The sequence below is a fragment of the Apus apus genome, chromosome 1 (assembly GCF_020740795.1).
Source record: "Apus apus isolate bApuApu2 chromosome 1, bApuApu2.pri.cur, whole genome shotgun sequence".
Taxonomy (NCBI): Eukaryota; Metazoa; Chordata; class Aves; order Apodiformes; family Apodidae; genus Apus; species Apus apus.
Genome location: NC_067282.1, coordinates 70,788,022 through 70,814,747, shown reverse-complemented (window position 1 = coordinate 70,814,747; position 26,726 = coordinate 70,788,022). Strand labels below are relative to the sequence as shown.

General features: G+C 40.1%; 1 protein-coding gene across 2 annotated transcripts in view; it reads left to right on the top strand.

The window, feature by feature from the left end:
- Positions 1-26,726, top strand: part of GSK3B (glycogen synthase kinase 3 beta) — a 153,717-nt gene that overhangs the window by 61,146 nt on the left and 65,845 nt on the right. For both annotated transcript variants that reach the window (XM_051615268.1, XM_051615257.1), the window contains exon 3: positions 23,839-23,922. In XM_051615268.1, coding sequence (XP_051471228.1) covers positions 23,839-23,922 — 84 coding nt within the window. The remainder of the gene's footprint in view (positions 1-23,838; positions 23,923-26,726) is intronic.

The window sequence follows — 26,726 nt, the reverse complement described above, 5'->3', positions numbered from 1 at the left end:
AGAAACACCTGTCTGCACTAGTCCCCTTGGTGGAGAAGCAGCAAGAGGAAGTAAGGGATGGAAGTTGCTTCCTTAAGTGTAGATCATCATCAAGATTTTCAGCTGTTTGCTTCACGCTGGTGCCTGCTTATTTCTATATCCTGATTTATCTTGGTAGACACAGTCCTATTCCTTTGTTGTGATTTAGCTCTTAAAAGCTTTTTTTTTTTTTTTTTTTTGTTTAGAAAAGCTAGCAGGAAGTCTCCAAGCTTAAAGGGCATGATTCAGAAATTTCAGGAAGTCCCAAGAGAGTGTAACTTCTAGGCTCCTTTTGCGTTTTGTGAATGTGGAGGGAGTTTATTGTGAAGATGTGGAAAATGCACCACAGTTGCCAATTCTTAGATCTTTGTCAGGAAGTTGAGTTACTTTCATCCAGGTCTGAAGGTAGCTTGAAAGCTGGAATTAACAGTGGGGGGTTGTCTTTCTTCTTTTTTCTTTTTCCATTACTATGACAAGTTTCTCAGCAGCCACCACTGAAGTCCAAACAGCATTAGTCTATGCCAGAATGAAGTGAGTGTAAAATCTTTGTTGAAGAGTTGAATATTACAGTTCCTTTGGTAGCAATAGTTCACAATGCTCCTACTTCTTTCTACTCCTTTATTGCAGTTCAGTGGTTCTTCTGCTTGGCAGTGCACTTCCTGCATGGCTGTGTTTTAAACAGGGTCTCTGAAGTCCTCTGGGTTTTAAAGTGAAGTATGTCTATAGTTCAGTGTAACATAGAGCAATGCTATTGGTACACTAGAGAAGAGAGACAAATGGCTGAGGGGAATAAATAAAATACACTTATGCTTAATTTTGGCTTAGAGTTGTTCTGCCTTCATTAAGCTAGACCTCAGTATTAAACATGAGGAATTTAGGTAATGTAATTTTGGGTTTTTTTAATGTTTAAAATCTCAGTGTTAATCTGAGCCTTAAAACTCAATGAAAAAATAAGAGTGTGTTGAGGTTCTAGTGTACTTCTGTGAGCTGTTTGAAATGCTTCTGAAAGAGCAACAGCTTTCCTTGAGTTCCTTGCCTCAAATATATCAAGCTGCTAAGTATAAAACCATCTTTTTTCCAAGTAGCCTGTATCCACTGTTTGTGTTACCTTCATTACAGCAACTTGGATTGTAGCAGCTCGTGTGAAAAATATAAAACCACAAGGAAGAATTCCTGTTGAAAAATCACTAGGTGTTTACAACCCTGAGTTCTGTTAACTTCTCAAGAGACTATTCTATTGAAAGCATTCAACAATCTAAAGTTGACACGATTTTTTGATGGGTTGTGTCTCTCTGCTTGTGGTTGAAGGTGCCATTCTGTAAATAGGCATGTGCAGAAAGCGTAAACATGTTGACTAATGAGATGTGTTTTGCTCTCAGAATCTGAGTGGTTAAGACACCACTGTGAGAGTTCAACTTCAAATGGGGTTGAATTAGTTCCACTCTTGGCCAACCTAACCTGGCTTATTTCTTGGCTCTTGGTTAGCCTTCACCATTTGAGCTACAGCAGATAATAGAATTATATGGAAAAAGGCTGCTTTTTCAGGGGGCTTCAGTCTACTAAGGTCACTGTTACTGTAGCTGAATTGTTTTGAGGAGAGATGTACCTGGTAATCTGATAGCACATCTCTTGATCTGTGTTGGGGATCCCAGCCAGAAAGCTTTAAAGGAAAAGGTCTCTTCAGTGCAGGTTTGGTCTCACTTTGTCAGGTTCAGACAGGATGCAAGAAGTTATATTGCTTTTTAATGTTTTAGTGAAGCCATCTTCCAGATTCCTATTCCTATGTACTGTAGCTTTGCCACAAGAATCTTACTAGTTGAAGAGAAGCCATAGTTACTGCTGAAACTTGAGATACCATATAGAACTCTGGCTTCGTCTGTGTGCCTGAGCCGTGGACCCTTTAAAGCACAGTCTCTGAGTGAAGTACTCTTTACCCCTTTCTAAGAAGGAATTGGAAGTTATTGCAGAGCTTTAGGAAGAACACTGTCTTCATCTTAAGTCAGTGTTTTAAGTCTTTAATACAGTGTAGAGGTTGGACCTGCTCTGCTGTATTCATTATCATCTTTCTCTGTGACCTCTTATAATCTGCACAGGTTTCTACAGAACTAGACTGCACTCATTAATTTAATCTCTGTGTCAGCTAGCTGAGCACCTTGTATCTCTATCTAAGAATTGTTGAATATTCAAACATTAATCTTTCAGGCTTTCTTTCAGAATAATTTATTTTTTATTTACCCTAGCTTATCTTCAAGGACTTAACAGTTGAGCTGGAAGGACCCATAGGATTAAAAAGTCACAAAGGAAGGGCTTGGCAGTGAGAAATAATAACATTTAAGCACCTTTATTATGAAAGTCTTTGAGGACTTGCACATCTTAGCTACTTTGAAGATCTGAGGAATAGTGAATCACTATTCATAAGACCATTATGGAGGTGGTGCTTTTAAAAGGGTGCCTTAATTTTATCATTAAATAGCTACAAAGTACACCCAGAACAACAGATCTGTCTTCTGACTACTTCAATGTGTTGGCTTGTGCTTGTATCACAAGCGGGGAAGGAAGGCTGAAAATATTTTCCACGGGCATTAGCAATCATTATAAACTTTTATAGAACTGTCAGAAGGAAGATAATTGAGCTTGACTCAAAGCCTTTTCAAAACTATCCCTCTGGTCCTACCTATCCCCATCTGAGGCAGTGCAGTCCCTCTGAAAGGCTGGGGCTATCAGATATGATTTGCAGAATGGGAGATGCCTAGGCAATTGTTCAGGATATTTTTACATCTTCTAAAGAGCTGGAGGGCTGTGTTCAGTTCCAGAGTTTGTTCAAGTCTATGCTTTAACTCTTGTAAACTCAGGCCAGATTTGTAGCTCTGGTCCATCTTAGTTTGTCCAGATTATCAGAGATGTTTACCAAGATCGTAGCATTTCTTATAGCCCTTTTGGTCTGTCTGCCACCTGAAAGCTATCTTACCTGAGTCAGTTCTGTTATTTGGCTGTAATTGCAGTTGTAGTGCCTCTCTGTTTACAGCACATCAAAGAGACTGGGTAGGTATCTGAATTCTCACTCACAACCTTGTATTTCATGCCATTTTTCCATTTTTTTTCAAACATTGAGTTTTGCTAGCAAACCAAAGATCTGTTTGTACTCTTGCTTTTGGCAGCCTTTGAATTAAGGAGTGTACTGTTGATTCTGTCATCTTGAAACCACCCTGACCATACTTATGTGGCCTAGAAGGGATTGAGGAGGGCTAAGAAGCATCTTCTTCACTTTGTATTATGCTAGAGTCTATATAATAAAATTATCTATGATTGTGTTATGACTTTTCTACAGATGCTTTCTACTCCGACAAATCAATTGGATGCATAATAGGTGTTAATGCAAAATCAATCTTCAGTTTGGCACGTGAAGGTGAATTGGAGTTTCAATGCAGGGTATTGATTTAAGTTTTCTTCCTAAGCTGGGGAGTTGGACAGAAAATTGCTGCCCAGAAAGTGCAGCATCATCTAGCTGTAGGAAGATGATGGGGAAGAGGAGGAAGTGTTCATCATCTGCAGATGTGGCTGCCTGTGCATGTAGAACTGTTTCCACATGTTGCCATGTGGAAACCCACATGACTGTGGGGAAATCTCTGTCATATACGTGTGTTCTCTGAAAAGGGAGGTGTCGAAAGAGCCCTTGATTTCCCCTTTACCCCATGGATGCTAGCATGAGCTGTTTGTGTAGGTAAATGCTGCAGCTCCAAGTGGTTTATGTGTTTTGGATTTTGAGCTTTCCTATTTCCCTGAGTTTTCCTGTGATACTCTTTAGACTAGGACCAAAGATAGTATTTTAAAACAAAATAGCCGTTTGTAGTCAACTTTCTTTCTTCTCATCCACTTCTACAGCATAACTTGAGACTAAAGTGAAACCTGTCGGTCCTGTATGTACCTACTGACTGACAAAAAGAGCCTTGAGATACATTAAATTTATAAAAAGTGTTTTGCCCCACTGATCCATATAATTTGTATAGCTGTTGTAATAATTATTTGGTTTATTTCCTGTTGTCTCTCACACCTACTAAAGGAAGTGAGTACATATATTTGATGTTTGTGAAATACATATTTTATATGTGTATATATATGTATTCAATGAAAAATATGTATATATTCGTAAATTAAGCTGAAGACTGCTTTGAGACATAGAGGTTAAAAGATAATATTGTAGGGATGCTATTCTGAAGTCATGGCATTCAGAGTGAAAACTACAGTTTAAAAGAATTCCATACATATCAATGCATGGAAATGTGTAGTTTAAAACACATAGATAGCTATAACTCTGCCATGTACTGACCGCATACACTAACTGTGTGAGTATAGTTGAAGATGCTGCAGGATTCCTGATCCTGGCACATTAAATCCCATTTTTCAAAGCCTATTTACTTTGAGTTTCCAGTGTTGCTGTTTAAGTGCCTGAGAAGGACTGGCACAGAAAGTCTGCAACTCTGCATGCATTAGGGAAAACCTCTTTTTCGCATTTGTAAATTGAAGCTTTACTTCAGCATCACACGTTCTGCTTAGAGGGAGCTTTGTTCATGGCATGTATTTGTACGTCTGTGTAACCAAGGTCAAAGCTGACTTTTCACATTCTTGGTGTTCAAAAGCAGTTGTGAAAAGTGAAGATGTGGTGTTTTATGGAAAGATCTGTGATAGCCTTTCTGGAGCATTACCATGAATGTTGTTTATCTTTGCCTAAGAATATATCCATCACGTTGGATATATATCTCTGAGACTGGATTATAGGCTGGTGGAGCATATTTTGCTTTTCTCCTTATTTAAAAACAAAGTATTTAATGGCTGCCACTGGTACCCCCTTAGTGTGGCAATAGAGTAACCTTTCTAAGTGCACAGTCTGTCAGAAGTGAAAAATCCAGCGCTGCTCTTTTATGTTGTGAATGCAGCCTGAACTTAGTAATTTGAAAAGGGAAAAGTCACAGTAAAATTCCTGAAGTCCTTCTAAAGCTCGGTGATACACTGCTGTGTGAGGTAGTAGGTAAATTCTAAGATAGATAGATAGATAGATAGATAGATAGATAAAAAATTATTATTATTGTTGTTATTGTTATTATTATTATTATATTTTTTTATTTATTTATTTTTAATCTGGCACTTCTGTGTAAGAAGAATGGGCAGAGAGCAGGCACGTTTCATGCTCCTGAACTAGGTAACACAGCTGCTGTATAGAGCTTGGATATTAAAGCAGATGTTGAATGGAAATTATGGCCCAGTGGGAACCTTCTACACCAGTCTCCCAGTTAGAGAGGAAAGTATTGTGTAGGGTATAAACAGAAGATTAGCTGATGCTGGTTGAGATAAAAAACAGGGCTTTTGAGACTACTTGGATGTTTGGTGCATGCAGTTACTTTAAGGCTTTTCCTTGTACTGTTGTGTGTATTCTCTTTTAGAAGTCCCACAGCATGAAATTACGTGGCTACAGAAGATTTAGCATAAACACTTTTTACATCTAGCAAAATTACATACCTGTGGCTCTCACTTGCTTACTTCATTCTTACTTGGTTAAATTATCTTTGGTGCAACATGCCCTTCTTAAAGGATGATTGGAATATGTCATCAAATAAATTGGCCTCAGTTTTTGCCAGTGAACACAGATTTTTATCTTCAAAATATTTGGCTGCTGTGTCAGGTGGTGTCAAAATGTTTGTCCTTTTTGAACTCAGTATTTGTTGTTTATACAAATATTCTGCTGTGGTAACTGTACAGCTGAAGGAAAAGAAGGAATAACTGATAAAATGCAGACATGGGAAAGACAGAAGAGATTCACTTGCTGCTCAACAGAGGCTTCCTAGAGGAAAGAGTGAGGGACAGATAATTTTTTTTGTTCTTGTGTCACCAAGGTAGTGCTTTGTCCTCCAGCACTGCCTTGTAGTTCAGCCTTTTTGGCTTCATTTAAAACTTTGCAAACTAGCTGCTTTTTTTTATTCCCAGCTCTTCCTTAAAGAAGGGTAACTCAAATTCAGCAAATAAAATGAGGAAGGTTTAAGGAAATGGGAATAATTTTTTATTGCCACTTTGTTTTCTCAAGTAGACCTGACATTTTAGAACCAACTCTATGTTCCTTCTGGGAATTTTTCAAAGCTTCAAGAGCCATATAAATGATAATTTATTCATGTACACGCTGTCCACTGCTGCTCTGAAAAGTGGTACCAAGACATGTGAAAATCATGAAAGGAAGCTACTTTAAAGGTTTTGTCCAGCATCTGTAGTGCAGAGACAGAGGCACTTCAGATTGTCAGACATACTCTAGAATTAGCAACACTGCTGGTTTTTCCTGTGACTTGGATACTTCCTGGTCCCTGGGATGACTGAGGAGGTGAGACATGAGTGGCGAACAGGCTTATTTTTAGCCTACACAATACGAGGAATGACTTTCTGATATTTTACATTGCAGTTCTTTGAATAAAGTTTGTTTTCTGTTTAGGTCCCACTTGGGTCATTCCCTCATATTTTTTATCTGCGTTATGCAGTGAAATTCAGGACACCATATGGTGTCCAAGACTAAGGATGATGGAGACAGTGGGGTTTTGTTGAATAACCTTGACTCTTGTAAGATCTACTGTGGGAAGTAAAAACTGCATATGAGTTTATTTGAGGCCAAAGTTTTGCTTCTTTAGGGTGAGATGTGGGGTGTGGTATTTATCATATTTTTAAATATATGCTATGAAACTTTAAAATAGGATGCAGTCAGCTTTCTTCAGGATGGATTTTTGTTGGTGTAGTGCCTGATACAGTGAACTGGGATGAGTAATCAGGGCTCCTGTATGTGTCATGATGCAAATACCCAGACTATATACATCTATAATCGGTAGTTATTTTAGAATTTGAAGCCTGCTCTAATTGTTACAGGCCCAACAAATGTGCTCATTTCACCTCTTCATTTGTGATGTTCCTTTGAAAGCCCAGCCATGGTGATTAGCCTGTTTATTCCTGAGCTAACTAGTCAAAATACAAACATCCAGTCTGAATCACTGAAAGCATAACAATGCATATGTAAAAGAACAGCTGGATCTAATTTTGATTATTTACTTTCTTAAATTGAAAAAGCACTCTTGCTCAGTGAGCTATAGTGTATTTCCCATCTTGTTCCCCCCTCTAAATTTTATCAAATGAGGGTGAAGGCAGAATATCTGACTTGGTGTCTTTTAAAGATGCATCTGCTTCTGTTTCTTCGTTTAAAGATTTGTCTGAGGATCAGCTTATTGGACTGAGTTTGCCAGCCTTTGTGCATTCACCTTAATTTAATGTCACCAGACACAGGAGTTATAAAGGTTGTACCAATTTTTTTGGCCTTGAAAGCAGGCATCTCATTTATTCCAGTTGAGTATAACAGTGCAAACATGTTGATTGATTATATATGAAATAATTTATTACATGCAACTTAGACCATGAAGCGGAGAGTGCAACTTACCTGTGTATTGTTACAGGGCATGCAGAATTCTGCTTGAGCTTCCAGCTGAGGTGTTCACCAGTCACATTACTGTCACTGCCTCCTCAGTGTACAGAGAAGGAATTTTTTCCTTTTTTTTCTTTTTTATTTTCTTTAAGTTCCTAGTGAGTGTTGCCTGTGTAAATCCAGTAAGATGCCTTAGTGGAAAAGCTTGGTTTTACTGATAAATAAGAGAGGAAACTTCAAAAAGATGTGTTGCTGACTAACATGGGAATTAGTATTAAGTGCACAAGCGTGGAATTGAGCACTTCAAGTTTGCTTCTCCAAAATTTAGTGCATAGGCTTAAGGAATGGTAGGAAAAATCACTTCTTATGTGCTTGTTTTGCTTTCTGACCTTAAGCAGCTGTGTGAGCACATTTCAGGTAAAGTCTGACTGGGAGCAACAGGATGTAGAGGCAGAGTTCTGAGGTGAGAATATATTTCTGCAGATTTCCTAAAAATAAGGATAAATACTTACAGGTTTTGTTTGGGAGGGACCTCAAAGGTCATCTAGTTCTACCCCCATTGCCATGGGCAGGGAGGGGCATCTCCCACTAAATCAGGTTGCTCCAAGCCCCCTCCAACCTGGCCATGAACACTTCCAGGGAAGGGGCAGCCACAGCTTCCCTGGGCAACCTGTTCTGGTGTCTTAACGCTTAAGAAAAAATAACTTATTCCTAATAGCTATTCTAAATCTATCCTCGTTCAGTTTAAAACCACTTCCCTGTGTCCTATCACTACATGCCCTTATAAGTAGTCCATCCCCAGCTTTCATCTAGGCCCCCTTCAGGCACCGAAAGGCAGCTATAAGGTCTCCCCAGAGCCTTCAGGCTGAATAACCCCAACTACATCAGCCTGTCCTCATAGGTGAGGTGCTCCAGCACGCTGATCACCTTCGTGGCTATCCGCTGGACTCACTCCAACATCTCCACGTCCTTCTAATGTTGGGGACGTCAGAACTGGACACAGTACTCCAGGTGAGGTCTCACAAAAGCAGAGTAGAAGGGGAAAATCACCTCCCTTGACCTGCTGGCCACGCTTCTTTACACATAGCCCAGGACACAGTTGGCTTTCTTGCCTGCAAGCACACGTTGCTGGCTGATGGTGAGCTCCTCATCAACCAACACTCACTCCCAAGTCTTTCTCAGGGCTGCACTCAATCCATTCTTTGCCAAGCCTGCATTTGTGCTTGGGACTGCCCTGATCAAAGTGTAGGACCTTGCACTTGGCCTTGTTGAACTTCATGTGCTTTCACAGGCCTACCTCTCAAGCCTGTCAAGGTCCCTCTGTATGGCATCTCTTCCCTCCATTGTGTTGACCGCACCACACAGCTTGGTGGTGTTGGCCAGCTTGCTGAGGGTGCGCTCAGTCCCACCATCCTTGTGGCTGACAAAGATGTTAAACAGTGTCAGTCCCCATACCCACCACTTAGGAACATCACTCATCACTGAACTCCACTTGAACTTTGAGCCATTGGCACCAGCTCTTTCAGTGTGACCATTCAGCCAATTCCTTATCCACCAAATGGTCCATCCAACAAGTCCATGATTTATAGACAGGGATGTCATGCAGGGCAGTGTCATATGCTTTGCACAAGTCCAGGTGGATGCCATCAGTTGTTTTTCCCTTATTCACCTGTGCTGTAACCCCATCATAGAAGGCCACCAAGTTAATCAGCCATTTTGGCATACTTTATAAATAGTGAGCAATTCTGAATTACAAAATTTGAAGGTGGTAAGAGCTGCTGATTTTTAGTTGAGGCAATGATATTAGCAGCTTTTTATAAGTAGGGCTTTATTATTTCTAGGTTAGATTCTTCTGTTAGTGCAACATCCGATAAACTGTACTAAAATTGTCTGTCTGAGACCTGGGACTTCCTTGGGTACACTAAGGTTATTAACACTATCCACTTGTCATTTAGATAACTGAAAAAAGCAGCAGCATGAGAGCATGTGAAGTAGAAATGCTCTTTCCCTCGTGTGCTGGAAACCACAGTAGGTGATTTGAGTCAGCATTTGAAGAGCCAGAGCAAATAGTCAAGAACTTAGTACAAGGCATACTTCTGTGTTTTGTTTTTTTTTTTCTTCTGAAAAATCAACAGAAAGGGCGAAAAAGGACGTGGACTGCTGATAATAGATTTCCTGATAGGCTCTGCTTCTGTAACTGTGTGTAACAGGCATAAAGGTTATCTACTTTCACATAGGACTAACAGGTCTAGTAGGACAAGAAAGTAGTATGAGACACAGGAAAACTAGAGCAAGTTGAGGGTTGCCTGGAGCTTTGGAGGCCTAACAGTCGGTGTACTCATTGAGCAATTCCTGTGGCAGCGCAAAGGCCATCAATTAACAGGAAGGATAAACAGTGCAAGGACTCTTGGAGCTCACCTGATGGGTATCTCTTGGAAAGGGTCTGCCTTGCTAGTGAGAACAGTCTGTACTTTGCGCAAATGCAAAGTGCTGTGTGCAGGTGGTAGCAGAAGGTCCCTTCCTGGTGGAGCACTGAGCTTATGGCAACTTGTCCTACTGGCTTGTCTGCATGGATTTGCTTGTGGGTAATGAATCTCGGGTTTCTTGAGTGGATCATACGCTTTCAAAGGGAATTCAGTTCAACTGAGATCCTTCTGAATTCAGCTGTCCAACTAAATTCTGTTGGAAGTTTTAACTGATTCACCTTTAAAGTTTATTTTAATTAAATTTTCCTGAATGTAAATACAATGGTGGTTCTGTCTTAATCTAACTTTATGTGCAGTAAACACTGGAATGTGTAGGGAGTGATATTGTCTTGCCTACATAAGCAAGCAGCACCATGTCCTCGGTGGGATGTAACTCTTCATTATTTCATGCTTTTGGGATTTTGAATGCAAAAGGGTGTTAGTACCCTTTGCATAGAGCTTGATTTCAACAAAACGTGGAAGAGCATTGTTCACCATTCAGGGGTGGGGCAAGGAAACAAATTCAACTCGGAAGGCTCAATCTTGTGGAAATATGAGGCTGCTGATGATATTTCTTTGCATTTTGAGGGAGTATGTTGCTGCTAATTCTCCTGTCAGCAGGGGCTGTCCTCAGAACATCTTGCGAAAATCTGTATCTGCTCTGGCTTCAAAGACCAATATTTCAAACCTTTCTTCTGTGACTCTTGATGTTTATCTGCAGAGGCTAATTGTGGGTAGTTAAGAGAGATGAAGCTGCTAGTATTCGATTGCTGGTCTCTTTACTTGAGGCCCTATTTTTACACTACTGTTTCTTGAGCACGCCAGTTTTTGGCAACTACACTTTCTGTGACATAAGGTACTGTGAAGTACAAGATCCCTTCAGTTGCTTAAAACTGGATATTGAGACCAGTGTGGAAATGGGTAGTAGAGAACTTGTATTTAACTTGTCTTTAAAGCTTTATTTTTTAATTCAGGAAGAGTTTCAGCTTATCAGAAACAGCCTAGAACCCATCTTGATTCACATGTGTCACTGGGTTTGCCAACTTGTGCAGCAACCCTGCACGATTATCTCTGACTGTGGAATAAAGCTGTAATGCTCCTGAGGAGGAGAATATACTAAGAGGTGCAAGTTCTATCACTTTACCTGAATAGGTGTTTTAGGCTGCTTTTGAAGACAGCTGGTTTTTAGGAAAAAGTTGAAAGATGTGTGCATCCTCTTTGTTGCTGTACTGCATAGGAGAGCTGCACAGTGTTTTCTTAAAGACCTGCCATAGACAGGTAACTCATGGGAGGTGCTAATTTAAATTAAATTTAGTGGTTTTGCTGTGATTTCTCTTGGAAGTTATTTAATAACATCTAATCCCTAGTTTTAAGAGGTACTGCAGAACAAGTTAGGCCCTAACTTCTAGTCCACTGAAGGGTACTGTGTTTGAAGGTGAGAGGTAGGTCTTGTTTTCTTCAAGGGAGCAACTAAATTTTGCTGTTACTAATCCAGATGTTAATACTTTGGTTGTTCTAACATGTTTTTCAAAAACCAAGGAAATTATGGGAAGAGTTAGGGATTGCTATTTTTTATACCCTTCAATATCAGGGCAGGAAAGAGGATGTATCAAGCAGAGAATTAAAGTCTTGAGGCAAAAAGCTTTAGATAGAGATATACTATTATATTTGGGTCTGAAAACCATTGTTTGTGACTATCTTGACTGTGTTTGGTATCAGTAGGTTGGTGGTTTAAAAACTGTCTTTCAAGTTCCCCTCTTTGTGAATAGATTTTTGTCAATTGTATACCTTATCATTGCTACAACAGCAAGGGCTTTTTTGTGGAGGAATTCACTGTTCCTCCCTTGTGGAGCTTTGATCTCGAAGGTGGTGTAACAGTTCTTAATTTCAGCTTTTGCTTTCACTGGAAGCTACCAGGTGTTCAGGAGGTACTTAGTAACTTTTTGGGGGCTTAGGGTCCTTCAGAAACTTAACCTGGGGATATCAATGGGCCTAGCTTGCTTGCTAGCTAGGTACCAGCAATTTCCATGTTCCCTGTACCTCTGAATATATCTAGCTTTTTGAACACAGAACAGAAATACTTGTCAACTAATTCCATCTAATAAAAAATGCTTGTTTTCTGCCTGGCTGTGCATAGTTTTGATTTAGTGCAAATAAAATTTCATGCTTGTGGAGGACAAGCAGGGCAACTGGACAGATACAGGCTGACATACAGGGAACTCTTGGCTTGTCTGGACAAGACAATCTCGTTTCACTGCTGGTGGTGTTTGCTAGACACCTTAAGCCAGGACAGGTGCCTTGTCTCTCTTGATTGTCTCACATTCTATCTCCTAATGTGACTTCTAAAGTGCAGACATTCAAAAATTTTTTTTCAATCTGGTTATGGAGTGGATACAGGACAGAAGAGACCAATTTTGGCTTTTTGATAGGTGTGAAGTGAACATCAGTGGTCCTATTGATCTCTCTGATGTGTATTTGAATGCTCATTACTTCAGAGTACTGAGCTCGGCAGAGTAAAGCAGATGTAACAGCTTCCTGCATAAATGTATGAATGTAGACTATTCTTAAATGTATTAATGTAGACTGTTCTACATAGATTCATGTCCGCTTTTCACTATACAGCATTATAAAGTATTATGACTGATAGAAGACCATTCTTGCCATTTCTGCAGTTCCTCACCTTATCCATTGAAGAGATTTCCCCTTTTGTAACAAATGATGTAAGGGACCTAAAACCAGATCTCCTTTTATTACTCAGCTCCTGTTCATCACTACAACATGTCTGCTCTGCATGGCATATGCAGTGGGAGACTTCCTTAATCTATGGAAAATAGGATTTTGTAGTGGAAAATATATGACAAGGTCAGTGAAAGGTTTTGCAACTTGCATTACTGGTAACAGTGGCTGCTTTAATGCAGCCTTTGAGAATCTCTTCTAGCACTGTAGGTTAAACACAAAAGAATGTGTAGTCCATTGAAAAGGTGGCAGGTGGCATGGCAGGTTTCTGACATAATTTGTGATTGGCTTGCACACAATGTCACAAAGTCATTGAGAGTTTTACAAACACATTTTTGAAAATTGTTTACAGGCTTCATAGGAGAGGTTAACTCTTACATCTTCAGGTTTTAGGGTCCCAGATGACTAGGAACTAAGCTTTTTTTAGCCTTCCTTGCAAGCATCTGGTGATGGCTGCTGTTGAACTATTGGGTGAGGAGCTGCCGAGGTGATTGGTATACCCAAGTCATCTTTGTTCCCCCAGTTCCTTGGTTTCACCAGGTCTCCCTCTGTTTGCTTGCTATACAGCATTACGTGCAACTTCCCATGTTCTTCTGGAAGCAAGGTGAAAGCCAGGATGCTCCTGAAGCTCCCCCCTCACTGGCAGTGTCACTACTGCCCAAGTTCCCAGCTGTAACTTCAGCTTTTGTTTCTCCTTTTCTGAATACCTGCTGGTCTAGCGTCAGCTCTGCAGTTGTGGCCAGCTATCTGACAGGGAGTGGATGTTTGAAAGCTGAAGAGGGAGGACTTGCAGTTGAGGCAGATGAAATGGCTATTGCACTTGCTGCCCCTATAGTGAAAACGCCGAAGTGGCTGTGGAGCAGCTCTTGAATCAACACAGTGTGCAAACTCGTTTATGTGTTGAACTCTGTTCCTGATAAGCTCTGTATTTCTGCTGGCAAGCTGGTGAATCAGGGTGGTGTCTGATTAGCCACTCAGGTGTACTGGATACAGGGTCAGCAGCACCTGGGAGGATGGTGAAGTGGGCAGCTGGTTGTGGAGGGCTACCTCTGCTGTGCAAGTTTACACTGCTGCAGTCCGTGAGTCAGAGCCTGGAGGCTAACTCACTGGAGCATATTCCTAAGACATTAATTGTGACACTTACCCTGGGGTAGGCTTAAATTAAGAGCTATCTCATCCCAGGCAGAAAAGTGAGCAACTGAGTCAGTAGCAGTCCTAGATCTCTGCAAATTTTTGTTGGAGAAGAGCTGAGCTTCACAGGGGTTAGCTTGCCCCCTCCCTGTGTTGGTCCAGCTGGACCTAGCCTGTTGGAAATTCTTGAGCTTGGAACTCATGAGGTGAGAGTGCAGCCTTTTGACATGTGGTTAATGTGTGCCACCTTAGAATCATGGTGCTCAGATATGACATGAGAAATAATTTTTTTCTGCTCCTTTCTTTTGGGAATCCCTATTTTTAGTGTGACTAAGTGGTGAAGCTAAGGATAGTGGTGTCTCTGTTTTTAAAGTTTGCCGTTAAAAAGGTGCTTTGCTATGCAGACTGTTACTAAAAGTTACTCTGATTCTCTGTACTCTTTCTTTTTGGGTAATTTAGGCTAGAAGTGCATGTGAGGATTTCTTAATCTTTTCATTTCAGTGCTATGACACCCATTAGCCTAAGGAAATGATTTCTTGAAAAATGGGACAGTGTTTAAAAAGTGCTAGTACTGACTAAGGAAAAAATACCTCAAGCAACAAGTTTGATAACCTGTCTTTTTAAACTTGAACATTGACTCTTCTGGTACCTTACAGTGAATTTGTACTTTGACATAGCTGGCTTTCCCTTTCAAGTGTAAGATAGATTTCTTGTATCTAGCAAAGGTCAACTGGTTAAATGGTTTTGTAGCTGTCAGAAGAATGTGCTGTTGCCTGTTAATATGAAGAGATGTATTTGGGGAAGCTTGGGTTGTTTTTATCTACAAAATAATGAAGAACAAGTGCTGAAATGTTCTTACACATGTGTGGCGTCATGTGGAAATTTGTAGGGTTTTTATTATTTTAGGTTTATCTCAGATATTCACATGTGGTGGTTTAAACTCAAAGTGGCAACTAGAAAGTGCTGATATTTTATCATGACAAACTAACAACCAAGGGGTGGGGAATCCACCAGGAATTTGAGAAGGTCTTATTATATACATGTATAAGGTAAGGAGTTGAAGTCCCTATTTTAATTTCACTGCTGGAGTTGAGCCAATTTCCTCTCCCATTCCCCCTCCCCCAAAGGAGGAGCTGCCCACTCTTCCTCTGAATTCAGTGGGGAATGCTTAACCTTTTAAAAGGTTGGTCATCTGGGAGCTCATTATTAAGGCTTGTACTTGTAGAAGATTTAATTCTGCTTGGCAAATATTAATTTGCAGGCAGCTAATTCCACTTGCCAGTTCCACTCCCCCTTTCTCCCTGCTCAGTCTTCACCTGTCGTTTCCCTTTCTTGTGTAGTTTTAATTTGGATATTTCCTCCCAGATTTTAGGGAGTCAGAAATCTCAATTTGGAATGAATTTAAACTTCCTAATGACTTCTAGCATCAGACATTTTGTGTCATGTAGAAATAGTCCTGAGACAAATGAAAAATAAACACTGGAAGCAGCACTTACCTATTGCCTAATAAATAAAGATATTTTTTGGAGGGTGAGGAGAAATTATTTTTGTGTTGCAGGTTGCTTGAAATCTGTCTGCACGAAACATCTGCTGCATCATATGTAAGAAGAGAAGGCCAAGAGTAATAAAGCATTTCATTAATGTTTAATAACATAGTGATTAGCAAGGCAGCAAGTGTCTTATGCCCATGGGAGATTGGAAGTTATTTGATTACTAGATTAATTGCAACCTGTTCCGGTTGTGATTGCAGGTGTAAGTTTCTATGGATGTTGCAGACTCCCTAAGGACTAATGTCATAAGCATTCTTGTATTTTCTTCTTAATAGTTGAAGAGAATCAAAACGTGAGGAAAAATCTGTCTGCTGTTTCTATGAAAGGAAAATTATTTTTACTGTTAGTTTTCCAACAGAGATCCTCTGTGCTGTCTCTGAAAAAGAATGACTGTTAACTTGTGAAAGCATAAAGCTGCCTTTTAGAAAATACTTTTCCTTTCAATTATTTTCCTTTCAGCACTTTATTCCAATGTTATAATGGACTTGAACCATCTCTGAGTTTCAGACCTAGTTCTGTTTTTCTAACTGTTGTCTTGGGTGCACTGTAATTCCTGCTGCATCTGGACTCGCTGCTGGCAGAGCACAGTAGTTGGTACAGAACTGTAAAGTAGAACTGCACCATTCATCAAGTCACAATATTTGAAACAACCACTTGAAAATTATTAAGTAGATCTCAGGTTGTGGTCTAGAAGTGACGTGATTCTGGAAATCAATTTGCGTTCCGAGTTTAGTCTCAAACTTCCTGAGCTGGCAGGAATTTACAGATGGTTTTAAATCCCTGAATGGCTCTCCAGCTCCACTTCCATTCAAAGAGGCAGCAACGAGCTAACGAAGAATTTGCCTTCCACCCTTCAATTAACTGCTGAGATACAGGGAGGAAATGAAAGAGTCAGATTTTCTTCTTCTGTTCTCCCCAGAGATTAAGGCTTGCTGTACATTCTCTTAATAACACAAACAAGTAATTTCTGTCTCGAATTATAGGAAACTATGTGTAATAGCTGTATAAAGCTCAAGGTTTCTGCCTAGGGACTGTGTCCTGCATTGGCAAGAGCAGGCTGGAGGTGACATAACGTGGCATTTGCCATTGCTGACTGCACTGGGGAGGAGTTGGGAAGTTCAAACCATGTATATGGTGTCTTTGTGAAAAGGGATGTAATGCCTGAGTTTTCTGGGAGCAGTAATACAATAAAAATAAGAATTAACAGAATGGAAGTAAGGTATGTGCTGGTATCTCAGATTTTCATCCAACATACCTTTCTATCAGCTTGCTCATTACCACGTGGTTTATTTAGTTTATCTAGTTCTTCAGGGGTTAAGTCTAGCCCACATTTGTGGTTGGCTATGTGACTTTCTGCTTCACTAACTGTTCTAAAGCTTTAGTTTAAAACATTTTTTCCTCTTGCTGCCCCTCTCTGCTCTTTCATTTCAGTCAAACTATAATAAGTCATGGGTTTGCAGACTGGGAGTGCACTGGTGGCCCCACCTATACTTTACCTGAACCCTGTGCCTTCAACTTGCCCTGGCCTGGCTCTGGCTCCAGCTCCAGCCCAGCATGCTCTGCCCACTGGCCTTTTCAGGCAGGTCCTGTCTGCTGCCATTTTCAGAGCCAGTGCTTTTTGCCCTGATCTGTACCCATGCCAGGATTGAAGGTCGCTGTGCTCAGTAGTAAATTTTGGCTAGAATACAGCTGACGCACGCATTTTGTGCCTCTGACTCTTTCTGGGTGTTCTCAGGCCAGCGTTTCAGAAACATTCTGCAGTGCAGCCCTGCTGTGTCTCTCCATCGTTTGTTGCTTCAGGATCTTAATGAGCAGATTTTTACATTAAGACAAAGAGTGGAAAGTTTGGCAGCACTGTGGAACTTAGTACTGAAATGAAGTTGAGTTTGGAGCCTTTGCATTCCTTTTAGTTTTGTAGTAAAATAGATCATGATGCAACTGCAATTCACTGGGTTGCACAGAAACACATGCACAAGCATTCTCTATCTTGGACCCCCTGTCAGCTTTCTCCACTCATCCTGCTTGCATGACAGCAGTGCATGTGAACTCATTATGCTCGTTTTGTATAGGCACTTAGCTTTTGGTTTTCCCTTGTTATGAGGGTTGGAATTCCTGTGAAGCAGGAAGAGGTGTATGAAAGAGGTGAGGGGCTGGAGTATTGAAAAAAACTGCTGATGACTATCACAGTTTTCTTCTTATTTTTTTCTTCTTCTTTCTTTTGTTTTGTTTTTTTGTCTGCCTTATTAAGGAAGTCCTGAACACTAATATATTAATTAGGATTGTATCTGTCTCTAGGGGGTGTCCTAGAGACTTTGTGGATTACAGAAGTCAAAATGCTTTTACAAACGCTATCCCTCAAAGCTGCTTCATTGCATAAGTGTGTGTTACAGATTGGTAGAGGTTGGAACAGGAAGACAATATATGTACTTTCTGACCTTTGTTAGACCTGCTGGTCTGAAAGTATTTGTTTAGTTGATGGACCAGCGCTAACTGAGTGGTGGTTGTTGTGGCGTTTACAGCTCCTGATATGTCATAGATACAGATATTTAATAAATAGCATTTGTTTGTTAGAATTGTTTTGTATTTCTGGATTAAAGGTTGTGATTGTGTGATTTTGAGACTAACAGGTGTGCAAAAAATGGAGACCATCCCAACTTAGATCTGCTGGTGTTAGAAACCTGCAGTGACTGGTGGGAGAAGAAGACTGGGGCTTTGTCTTAATCTGTGTCTCAGGTGTAAATAAGGAAAACTGTGATTCCTGTTGACATTAATCTCTAGTTGAAATTGCTTGCCTATGAAATGGATATTTCGTGAGTGCCTAGCTATTGATGACTGGCATGGGCAGATTCCCAGCCCAGGCCTCTGTAGTTAAGTCCCTTTTGTACTTCTTTTTCCTCAAAGCACTGATTTATATCAGTGATAGCTTGGGGTGAATACAAATAAATTTAGAAATTAATTTTTATTCTGTAAAATGACTCAATTATCATATATCTGTGAAAGACAGTTAATTATGTAAACCACAGAATAACTTCTGTAATACTTTTGCTGTTGGTAAGACACTATTAAAAGTAACCTTGTGACTGATAGGTTTTGAAATCTAGCTTTGGAGGAATGAGTCAGGCAACTTCAGGAATTTTTAGGAAAGATGTGGCACAGCTTTTATTTTGCAGTTGGTCCCATTAAGCTTAGAATAAACTAGATACGCTAGGATCGGAGCTTTAGTAATTATATTAGTGAAAGTATGCTGATCTTAGTGATCCCACTACCCCTTGGTGACCTGTCAGATGCTAGTTCTGTACCACAGTCAGCTTGTGTTGAGTGTGGTGGCTTTCTCTGTGGTCTGGATTGTTTTGTCTTGGTGTATTTTACAAACTGAGCCTAGAAGGTATGGCTCAAAGCATCTGTCTCTGCAAGGCATCGAGCTTATCCTGTTGGGATCACCAATCAAAGACCTTTGTTAGAATGTGCCTGCTGCCCTGTGCTTGGGAGACTAGCCTTTTTCTTGTGGTGGGGGATGGTCAGCTTAGAGTCTCCTTTCTGCTGTGTGAAAATGCTTTCAGTCTCTCAAGGTCTCCACCTGAGCCTGTTTTCTGGGCGGGCTCAGCAGTGCAGTGAGTGAAGGTGAGTGGAGGTGACTAGTCATTCAGGTTGTTCAAGTGGAAGGAAGCAGGGGAAAAAAAATAAACCAAACAATCCCTGCTGCTTCATCACTGCCTTCATGCTTCCTGCTGAAAAACAGTTTCTTCCCTAGCTCTGCCCATAGCTCCCTACTCTGACTTTGCACTGCAGGAAAACCTTTATTGAAGAATGAGAAATGTGGTAAAATGGAGAAAATTCTGATGGAAGCAGAAGAAAGGAGGAAATTGTATACATGGCAGGATTGCCAAAGAGGAGGATTGTATAAAATACAACTGATACTGATAAATTTGGATCTAACTAATCCATCCATCTATCGTGCCAAAGTTCATGTGACAGTTATCCTTAATTTTCTGGTGTCCTGACCTGATAGAAGAATGAGATAATAACCATCAACATTTGAAGGTGTTACCCCAAGAAGAATAAAAGTCAGTTTAAAAAGTGTAAAAATGGGAATTAACTTCAGTTGTTGGCGTTACTTGTTTTAAGCAAGAAACTTGTTGCTGAAGTTGCTTGTTGAAGGAGACTGGTATCCTCTCTTTAAAGGACAAGACGTACACAATCTTGCTTTTTCACAAGAAGCAGTGTCCTTGGTGTGACACAAGGCAAAAAAACCAATTTTCTAATTTCTACCATTTTATCTGCTTTGAACATAATCCTCAGAGAACCTTGTTGAGGCTTTAAACAGGAATTGTGGTGGGGGGGTGGGGGGAGGAAAGAGCAAAAGCCAGCACACCCCTTAGCTAAGGAAGCTCTGAGGAATTATCTTCTGAACTGGATCCAGGTGATACTTATACGCTTCACTGGGTATATATTTGCAATGTCATACTGACATGAACTGTACAAGACCTTCCACCTTCATTTGCTCTGGTCCAGTTCAGGAAGGTGCAAGTCCATAGGGCATCATCTCTGATGATCCAGTCATTTTATCCCCTGTTATTAAAAGGGGGAGGGAAAGAATGAGAGAAAAAGAGAAGGGGGGGGGAGGAGGGGGGTGGAGGGGGGAAGGAAAAAAAGGCAAAGATCCAGGTTAGGGGTGATGAATGCAAACTGGCAAAGCTCTAGAAATCTCTGCATGGGGGAGGGAAGGAGGAGGTGGGGGGTGATGGTTATCCCAGTCTGTAATAGCAGATTACAGGAGTGAGGCAAACATGATCTTGCTTTGGTTTTATATCAAGTGTAGCATTAGCACAGTTATGAGGAATTGGGATTGTGACTTTGGAATGAAGGCATGAGTCTTCATGTATGAGCTTTATTTGCTATGTTTTGAAGTTATAAGTCTTAAGGTTTCTTGGCAGTCTTTAACCAAATCTTTAGCCTTGATGAACAACCAGATGGCTTCAGTGTAATGAAGAGATATAGGCAGGCTGGGCTAGGAAAGTTGTCCTCAGAAGTGATGAACAGGGCTTTGTCACATGGGGTTTGCTTCAATAGTTGAAGGGCTCAAATGCACTGGTTGTAAAGCAGTGTTCTGGAGTTGTAAGTCAACCCCTTTCCTTCTGGATAAAGAGATGTATCTTTAGATACAGAAATGAAACTGCAACAGAAATTTGCTAAGCAATCTGTTTGTAGTCCCGTTGGTTCGCTGCTTCTCAAAGGAACGTGTGCTCTATCTTTCAATGTGAACAACAGAAGTCTTCTGGGTCCTTTTAAACGGCAAGGCTGGCACTGAAGGTTGTTGTATTCTTTGGTGCTTACCAGGCCTGGTATTCTCAGTAAGAAAACTAAACCTTTCTCTTCATGTGCATGGGTGGGAGAATGGGAAAGAAGACTTAACTTCCTCTTTGAGTCTTTGACTTTCCATCCGTGTCTCTTGGAAGACAAAAATAGTGAGTTAAGGATAAGCACAATCATTCACCCATTATTTTGATCATGCACTGTAAACCTTTCTCACCAGCATGTTTTGAAATGGTTTTAGTTTGCATTATATTTAGACAGGCATTTTCTTGTACTCAGTGTAGAACATTCTGTCATTGTTTGCTTCACTAAAGGTTCCCTGCTTAAAATCTGATTTATTTCCACTCCCCTTGTGCATTTCTGAACTGGTAATTAATTAATAGCCCATGTTACAATGTTAAAAGGCTGTTATTTATTTAAGATGTATACAGGGAAATACCTGGTAAAGTGAGACTGCTTGAACTATTAATCTGGGAAGAAAGAAATTCTTTAAAGCATCAAGCTGTTACATGAACATCAGGAGCTGTTCCCTCACCACATCCCTTTTGAGCTTTGCAACTGTTCGGGTATTTCCAGTTTTAACTCCACCAGGGAGTGGTGATTAGAAGTCAGCTTGGGTTTAAGGTAGCTGAGGTGAGTATTTGACTAAGATGACAGTATAAATTTGTTTCCTTCTGTCTAGTCATAGAATATGAGATATAGGTTACTGTGTAACTGGTTTATGAGTTATCCCTGATATTAGCACATCTTGAAGCACTGTGCAGCTGCAGCAGATGGTCAGGACAAGAGCCGAAGGCGATGGGTCAGGATGGAAGGCATCAAAGTGGGCACAGACTGTGCTTGTGCTAGGATGAGATACCAGACTATAAATATAACTTCAGCTGATTTATTTTTTCCCCAGTGTATCCAGTCAGCATATACATACTAACTAAAGAAGATGAAGCAGTAAGCTGACTTAAAGTATGTATGTGTATTTTAAGGAGCTAGTAGAGATACTGCCAAAACAATATCTGCATGTTTGCCCTCAGCGCATTCTTGTTTCTTCCAGTCATGTAATGAGATAAAAGGTATTATTCCCATCTCCCAGCCAACAGGAGAAAGGGAGGAAGAACTTACTTACCTTATGTTGTTTTATGAATTGCTGGTGGAATTTGGTGAAGGTTCTGGAACTTGCAGTGTTAGGTTTACTCCTGTAGGAGTAGCACTGTTAAGTGCTGGAAAAGCCAGTTGAAGAAATTAATCTCTTGTCATAATTGGTGCTTTAGTGACTGATGAGATCTTAAGCCAGCCCTGCTTTGTCTTGCTAGCTGAAATCTGCCCCAGGTTGTAAGGTCCAGCCAGTGGCATGAAGTTTGGACAAGACACGAGGTCTTTCTGGTCGGAAATCTTAACTGTGTTGTGCATCACAGGAACCCTAGCCATAACTCTCAAAATTGACTTTTTTGGTAGTATTAAATAAAGAATGAATAAGTCAAGAGTATTTGAGCTCCTCCTCTTCCTACCAGGAGAACTCTTTTTTTCTCTGAGATGTGAGGTGTGTTGACAAGATTATGTGATGAAGCCTTTATTTCTCTTTCACAAATTCACTCCATGGGATTTCAGGAGATAGGTGAAAAACTCAAAGGTCCCTCTGTGCTTTCTCTCTTTTCATCCTTTAGGACATAATAGGCCTGTCTTGGTGTGCACCTAACAGACTTAGGCTTCAATCTGTTCAGAAGCCAGGCAGGCACAAGAAAACTTGCTTTCTCCTCAGCTACTGCCTGGATACTTGCCAACTGATAATTGTGTGAGATGTCACTCATGTTTGTAAAGAGCTGGCTAATACTGAAGTATTTTTTCAGTCAGTGGGTGGCAGGGATGATAGGATTAATTATACTGCATCCTATCTAACACCTTTTTTTTTTTTTAAGGCTACATGGCTTAAAGCAATTAAAAGAGGGGTTTGTAGTCATGTTCATGTTAGAAGCTTACACTGGTTCTTGAGTTCCTTAAGCTTTAATCATAGTGCTAGGCACTGTGTGTGACCCTCTGATCCATAGAAAATCAAATCCTTATTTCAGTACCAGCACTGCACAAAGTACATGTTAGCTTTGTGCATTTAAGTATGAAAATGTGTGGTGGCTAAAGTTTTATTCCCAGATATATTCCTGAAGTTGGCCAGACTTAATCGTTCTAGTAGAACCAGTGTATTATTCTAGTGTATTGGCCCTAGCTAGTTAAGTTGCATAATGATCAACCCCGTGATTAAAGAAAAAATTGGAATACTTTCTATTTTTGAAGCTGCAGATTGTGTAGTACTTGAGGAAGGAAAAACAGGGATGTGTAAATGTGACCATAGGAGAAAGGAGTATTGTAGTGACAGTTATGGAATGAAGTATAACAAACATAGCTGTGCTAATTTTACTTGCTTATTTTTATTCATACCTGCAATTCAACATTTTGCTCTTTTTTTATCTGTTAGGCTGTAAGATTCCTCATTATTTAGGGTACAGTTACAGTGGATGCTGCAGTAAAGTCCTCAGTTTATCTTGCACATAATGAACTGATTTTATTTTAACAGCTTTTTCAGGTTGATATAAAATGAGAGAATAACACTGTAATTCTGTTTGTCTAAATGTGGTTAAATCTTGGTTGAACAAAAGTGGGAACTGAGTTGCCTACTCTATTCAGGTGCTTTTTGTGTCTGTATTGCAAGGATAATGGTAAGAGAAATTATCTTCTAGCACAAACCTATTTTGCAGTGTGGAGTAGGGCAGGCATGCAGGCGGAAATGTTTGCTTTTATATTGTTTGTTATTTTTACGGTATATTCAGGGAGGATGGGCTTCCTACCATCATGGCTGACATACCATATTATTGTAAGATCAGAAAATACACAAGAAAAGTTAGTCTTCTTGCCTTTTACCACTGAAACTTTGGTAATGTAAGTAGTAATTCTTGGATTTCATTACTGGTTTGTGGACCTTTATTTCGGAGGGAAAATGTACTGTAAGATGTCGGTATTTTCAGTGATAAAGTAATTGGAATAAACTCATGAAAGCTGTTGCCTCTTCCAACTTGAGTTGCTCTTGGGTTCCTTAGTTTCATCAGCTCCTGTATCTGTATATTACAGTGTTCACTACTGTACTCTAACTTTGTAAGAAAAGAGTTTTTCTAATTGCTTGCTTTTTCTCTTGTTTCAGAACCGAGAGCTCCAGATTATGAGAAAGTTGGATCATTGTAACATTGTTCGATTGCGTTATTTCTTCTACTCTAGTGGAGAGAAGGTAAGAATGAAAAACAAGACAGTGCTTCCTGGTAAACTGGGTATGACTGAACTGTTGGAATGTCTAGAAACAGGAGTGTGAAGATAGCAGACATGATAGCATTGAGAAATGCTGTAGTGGTGTCCAATGGATCATGTTGGAGCAGATCATCTGCAGTGTGGAAGTGTGTGGTTCATGAGAGTGGTGCTTATTAATATAGCACAACAGTGCGTAACAGACTTGAGTACACACTGCCTCTTTTTTCATTTAGTGGAGCATAGTCAGGATTCATTTGCATATTCTAGCACTACCTTTCCATATGTGCAGATATGTTTTCTAGGATTCAGTGTTAAGCACTCTAGGTTTAAAGCATTTAGGTACCTGAATGACTTTCCCCAGACAGAGTCTCTGTATGCTTCTGTCCCCCTTCCTTCTTGTACACCTATAGAGGATGTTCCATATAGAGGATGGGTTTTAAAGCCCAGAGGAAAGGATAACATACGATTGCATGATTGTAGCATTTGTCAGAATGCTTATACTCCAGGAGAAGGAGCAAATAGGTGGCTTTAATAAATGTCAAGATGTAGACACTGCCAGTAGACACTGCCATTTGTTTTCTTTTAGTCTAGGTATAAATGTTCCTCGAGTTTAAGAGGTGTTACAAAGTTGGGTTTTATTGTGAAGTTTCCTTATCTGTATATGTATCAGCATGTTATGAATCTCAAGAGAATTCAGGATGAAATGGACCTTAAGATGCATGTGGTCCAACCTCATGCTTAAAGCAGGGTCATTAATGAAATTTAAAAAAAAAAAAAAAAAAAAAAAGTAAAAATCGTTCTGGCCCATGTGGGGAGTTAATGTAAGCTGTGAGGTAGGGAAACAGGCTAGGTCACCTTCAGAAGTGCCTCTGATTTTTTTTATATAGTTATCAATACTTATATAAATTACATAAGAGTTCATATAAATGTTACAGATTTTCATTTTCTAAAGCAGATTACATCCTTAGTTGTCTTCGAGTATATATACACCTGTGTCCACATGCTGGAAAGGACTGTACACAAGAGCTGATAGCTACTGGAAGGCTGTTCACAGCTGCTTACGTTAAGTGAGTCAACAGAACTAGAGAGCAACCCCCACCCCACTTCATGATCTTTGGAGCTGGAGAAGGAGCTCACCATCTCCAGGGCAAGCTGGTGGTGACAGGTTGCTGCAGACTTGTGCAATGCACAGGGAGATAATTGGAGGAGCTCTGTTGTTACCTCTCTGGAGAGGTGCTTGGTGGGGGAAGGGCAGGAGAACCTGGCCTTGTGCCTTGCCTGTGCAAGAAAACTTGCAAAACCACTTTGCAGCAATCAAGGAGAATTGTGTTTTATTTTTTAACAGCCTTTCCCCTTGCCTGATGACTGCAAGCATTGCCAGTCTTTTATGGCCATTGCTGTTTAATTGTAGTGCAGTGTAGTTTTTTAAACTATACTGTGCTCATTTAGCATATAACCAGAAGTTCCTCAAGCAGCATAAGAACTAGAAAGGAAATACTGTGAAGGAGGGCTTGGTTTGGGTTGGTTTTTTTTATTTGCTTTTTTTTAACCAACCTGTAACTTGAGGAATCTTAAACTTTATGAAAGTTTCATGAGACAAGCAGAAGACCACTGCCCTATCTAATGACTTTCAGAAACCTCCTGCAAATGGTGGCAGTGTTAAAACTTCTCAGAACACTGTTCCAGGAGCCTTTGTGTAACAGTAACTTGAATAAAACTCCTTTGGAAATCTTTAACTTGATGTTGAGCTCGAGAATGGATTTTCCACTTTACTGTTTCAACTCTGTGTGGCTGATTCTTGGCAAGTCTAGTTTTGTTTTTAAAAATGCAGTCCCTATTCATGGCCAGCAAATGTTCATGCTTCAGCGAGAAGTTTTCTTCCACATTTCTTTCTGCTTTTCTCTCTTTATGCCTCTGTTTTGTGCCTTTGAGATTTCCACTGCTACTCTATTGAAAATAGGACAAATGTGAACCAGTTCCTAGGTCAAAGGTGCACCCAGCAGAATATCAACAGCAGTGGTGTTGATTATCAGCTTGCAGGTCTCTTTGCAGTTCAGTACAAAATGATACATAATTGGCTTGCAACTATTTCCATGTAGATGGCAGCATGTGAAGATAACTGTGCATGAGTTTGTTGGCTGCTATTTGGGAAAAAGCTCTAGAGAGCAGCAAGTTGGTGTTCTGAAGCTCATCTGTGAAGAAAGAATGTTTCTTTTCATGTTTTTGTCAGTTTGTGAAGCAATTACATCTTTTCCTTCATATTTCCCCCATAATGAAACTGATTATTTGGTGAGTGGAGGAAAAAGAAAAGTGTAACATCCTGTCTGGTAAGCACTAAGGACATGTAGTGAAGCAGCTGCAGATTTAGATGCTAGGTAACCAGAGCTTTATATAAAGTGGTTCTTGAAGCCAAGTTTGATGGGAAGGGTCATGTAAAAATCCAAGGAACATATTATAGCAGAAAATGCAGTAGCTTAGTAATGTGTGGGGCATGCAATTGTTGTCTGTCTTCATGAAGAATTTAGCATAAACACAGATTAATGGCAGTGGACTGTTAGTTAACTCAAGCCTAACAGTGATGAGAAAATTTCAAGGCTAACTATTATACTGCTGATCCCTTTAATGAAATAGTTCACTGATTAACTTAGTTTTGATACCTATATATCAAGCCTTCTCTTGCATAAAGGTTTTCATGCTGCTATTATCACTCACCTGTTTGTTCCCCCAGGAGTATTCCTTGATCCTTGGACTTCTCCGTTCTTTCCAGGTGCTTAACACCAGTGTCTC